General features: G+C 45.5%; 1 protein-coding gene across 1 annotated transcript in view; it reads right to left on the bottom strand.

Moving 5' to 3' along the window:
* The window catches only part of CUNH4orf45 (chromosome unknown C4orf45 homolog), a 109,542-nt gene that overhangs the window by 67,786 nt on the left and 38,225 nt on the right, over positions 1-3,531 (bottom strand). Inside the window, exon 3 of the mRNA XM_019521716.1 lies at positions 370-428. Within this exon, the coding sequence (XP_019377261.1) occupies positions 370-428 (59 nt within the window). The remainder of the gene's footprint in view (positions 1-369; positions 429-3,531) is intronic.

Genomic DNA, 3,531 nt, shown 5'->3' on the forward strand with positions numbered 1-3,531 from the left:
GTCTGATTTCCTTCGGCAGGGGGGAAGGAATTGTATTATGTTTTGAAAATATATATATACTTTTTGGGTGTAAGAGTAAAATGTGCCACCAAATCTAATCCAAACAAAAAGTGTGCCTCTGGTACCCAAAGTTTGGGAAACACTGATTTACTAAATACATCAACATAATCTATAAAAACTCTCAGTGTCTCTCCAGTTCCATTCCATGAAAGAATATTTTTTTTTCACTAATCTCATCGGTGGAGAGAGAAACTCAAGTGTTTTGTCCTACGAAGTTAAACATTTCAATGTTTTGCCTTCCCCAGGTGTTTCCTCTTCAATGCTGCACTAGTCACCCTACGAAATTTTCAAGAATTAATAAATACATACCATGGGGTTTGGTATCGATGAGTGCTCTTATCTTCAGCAGCTTGACGAAATAATCCATTCTGTCAAAAAAACAAAACAGCATGTTACATTTTGTGAATTTTCACATTACAGTTGTTTGCCCTCTCAGATTAGACTGGGAGGAAGAAACAAATCAATTAAGAGACTTGAAAACCAGGAAAGAAATCTGTGTTTGCAGGTAGAAATAATTAAGAAATTGTGGTTCTTATCTCTTGGGCTGTGAAAGTAATTTTTGGCTCCTTTAAAATGTATAGAGGAAGAATTTAAGACAACAAAACATCAGTGGGGGTCTATTTTTTCAAGCTCTCATCACTGGAGCGAAGTTATTTAAGTGTTAAGCAATTATTTGTGTGACGGGCTAACTGGCAATGACTTAACCCAGGGGTTTTGAAAGGGCAAAAGATGATTGGAAGACTTGGGATTCCCTTTCCTCACCAATCAGGCCCCAGAGACTCACCCTCCATGTCCCATGATTGGCTCCTTGGGTCACCTGGAGGGGGATAAAAGGGGCAGCGTGGCTAACTCAGAAAAGACCAGCAAGGGACAGCAAGGAAGGAGATGCAAAGAGCTGAGCCAGCGGGGTGGGAGCAGTTGCCTCAGAAGAGCCTGAAGGAGTGGGACCTGCAGGCAGCGGTTGGACCCTCAGCCGCGCAGTGTGCGGCCGGCAGGAGAGGCTCCCCCTGGGCTCTAGGATCCCCTACGAGAGGCTGCAGCCAGCAGGAGAGGCTCCCCCTGCTCCAGGAAGGATCTGAGCAGCAACCTGAGGGGTTCCCAGCTTTGCTTCCAGCTCCTCCAATTAGGGGCCAGGCAGCTTGATGTGAGGCTGGGGCTCCAAGAAAATCAAGACCCCTTATAGCTTGACACAGTACCAGCACTGGTGACTGTGGCAGTGTTTCTGCCTACCATGCGGGAGACCTGAGTTCAAGTCCCAGCTGGGGTGAGTGAGCAAATAATGAAAAATTCTTCTTGCAGTGAAAGGGGACCATTGTGTTTTCCTCCTTTCTCCCCCTCCAGGTACCTAAGCCTTGTCATTCCTTGTCATTTGACATTTTGTATTTTGTGCCTTTTATATTTCACCAACCAGTATTATTTGTTCTGCTGCTTTAGTTTTACATGTTGGTTTTATCTGTCTTTTGTCAACTGGATGACTATGTCTATTATTGTAAGTATTTGACCTTTGTTGAATCCTGTCCCCTCAGGGCATTGTAGTGTCCCCTATACCCCCTGGTTTATACTTGTTATGTTCCCAGTATTGTTCTCTCATTAAAAGGTATAAGGTTAAGTCCCTGTTGGTGGTCTGGCTCTGCTCTATGTGGGGGGGAGAGTCCCTACACCTCCCACAGTGCTTGTGCACCTGCTGTGATCCCTTCAGTTGGAGAGGGGGTACCTCTTGGAGTGCTGCCCGGGTTACATTTGGTTCATCTAAGGGTCATGTATGGGAACTGTAAAACTGGAAAGATCAAAAGTTCACTAAAGATGGTTACAGAAAGTATGTGGCCAGGGCAGCAGGTAGCAGGACATCAGAGTCCAGGAGCAATCTATGGCAAATGGGAAACCTCAGTTAATAGGAAGTTATTTCTGAATTAAATTAGCTCAGCAAAAAACCCTCATTTGCTACATTCATTCTGAGGAAAAAGGAACAACCACTAAGCCCTTTCATTTTTACATTCAGAAGCTTTCTGAGTCACAGGTTTGGTACAGGGAAAGGCCATAATTGGTAGGGAGAATGGCCTGGGATTCGGATGTGGCAGACCCCAGATGTGGTCTCCCAGTGGGAGAGTGGAGAGAGGGGGGAATAAATCCCCTCCCTGCCCTCTTTGCCTTAAGGGTCCATGTTGGACAGCATCTGTCTATGCCCCTGCCCCTGCCACTGGAGCAGCAAGGTGGAAGGGACCCTGATAGGGGCTGCTGTACCCTGGCCTGGCAGACCCCGATTGGGGTCACCCAGGAGGAGAGGGGAGGGAGGGGGGAATAAACCCACTCCCTGTCCCCTTTGCCTTGTGGGGCCATGCCAGGCTGGCATCTGGCCACACCCCCTCTGCTCCAACTAGAGAGCAGAGGTGAGACCAGCCCTGCTCACTGGAGCAGACAGCTCAGGCCAGCCCAGGGCTGCAAAGCATGCTGGGATGCTGGGTCACTCTGATTTAACTTAAACCAGGAAGGGGTCTGGGACAGAAGTCCCCTAAACCGGTTTGACCTCAGTCAGTTAAGACTATATTCAACCAGGTTTATCTTAAACCACTTTTGGCCATTTTGAAACTGTTTTATGTGCACTGAACTTCTGTTATGTTACAGGTTAAACCAGTTTCTGACCACTTAAACCAGTTTATGTGTAACTTCTGTCCCTAGCCAAGTTGTAGCAAAGTAAGTTTAGGTTAGATATTAGGAAAAAAATTCTCACTCCGAAGGTAGTAAAACACAGGATGGGTTACCCAGAGAGGTTGTGGAATCTCCATCCTTGGAGTTTTTGAAGACCTGGCTACACACATTCTTGGTTGGGATGATCTCCTTAGGGATGGTCCTGCTTTGAGCATGGGGTTGGACTAGATGACCTCGTAAGGTCCCTTCAAACCCTAATTTTCTATTATTCTATGATTTTTTTGTGTTTTGATTACTCCTCCTAAGGTGTAGCACCTTGCATTTGTCTGCACTGAACTTAATCCTACTAGCTCTAGCCTAACTTTTCAATCTATCAAAATCCTTGTGAATTGTGCTTGCATCCTCTAATGTGTTCACAACTCTTCCCAGTTTTGTGTCATCTACAAACTTGCTCAAGAAGCTATCTATGCCAGCATCTAAATCATTAATAAACACATTGAACAGCAATAGGCCCAGGACAGACCCCTGTGGAATTCCATTTAAAATTCCTGCTGTTCTGACACGGGCCCATTAATAATTACCCTTTCCTTGTGGCTATTGAGCCAGTTGTCTATCTGCCTTATAGAAATTTTAGCTAGCCCACATTTCTCCAATCTGTTTATGGGAAAGACATGGAGGACCTTGTCAAAAGCCTTGCTGAAATCCAGATTGACTTTTATTAGTAGATGTTTTGGATTGGGAATCCAGAAAAAAGATGACAAAGCTGATATGGAAATACAAAGCGCCCGAGCGAGGGACTAACAATAGAGGGATGGGGGAGAGGAG

Source organism: Gavialis gangeticus, unplaced genomic scaffold, assembly GCF_001723915.1.
Source record: "Gavialis gangeticus isolate Ggan-Ray unplaced genomic scaffold, GavGan_comp1, whole genome shotgun sequence".
In the NCBI taxonomy this organism is placed as follows: domain Eukaryota; kingdom Metazoa; phylum Chordata; order Crocodylia; family Gavialidae; genus Gavialis; species Gavialis gangeticus.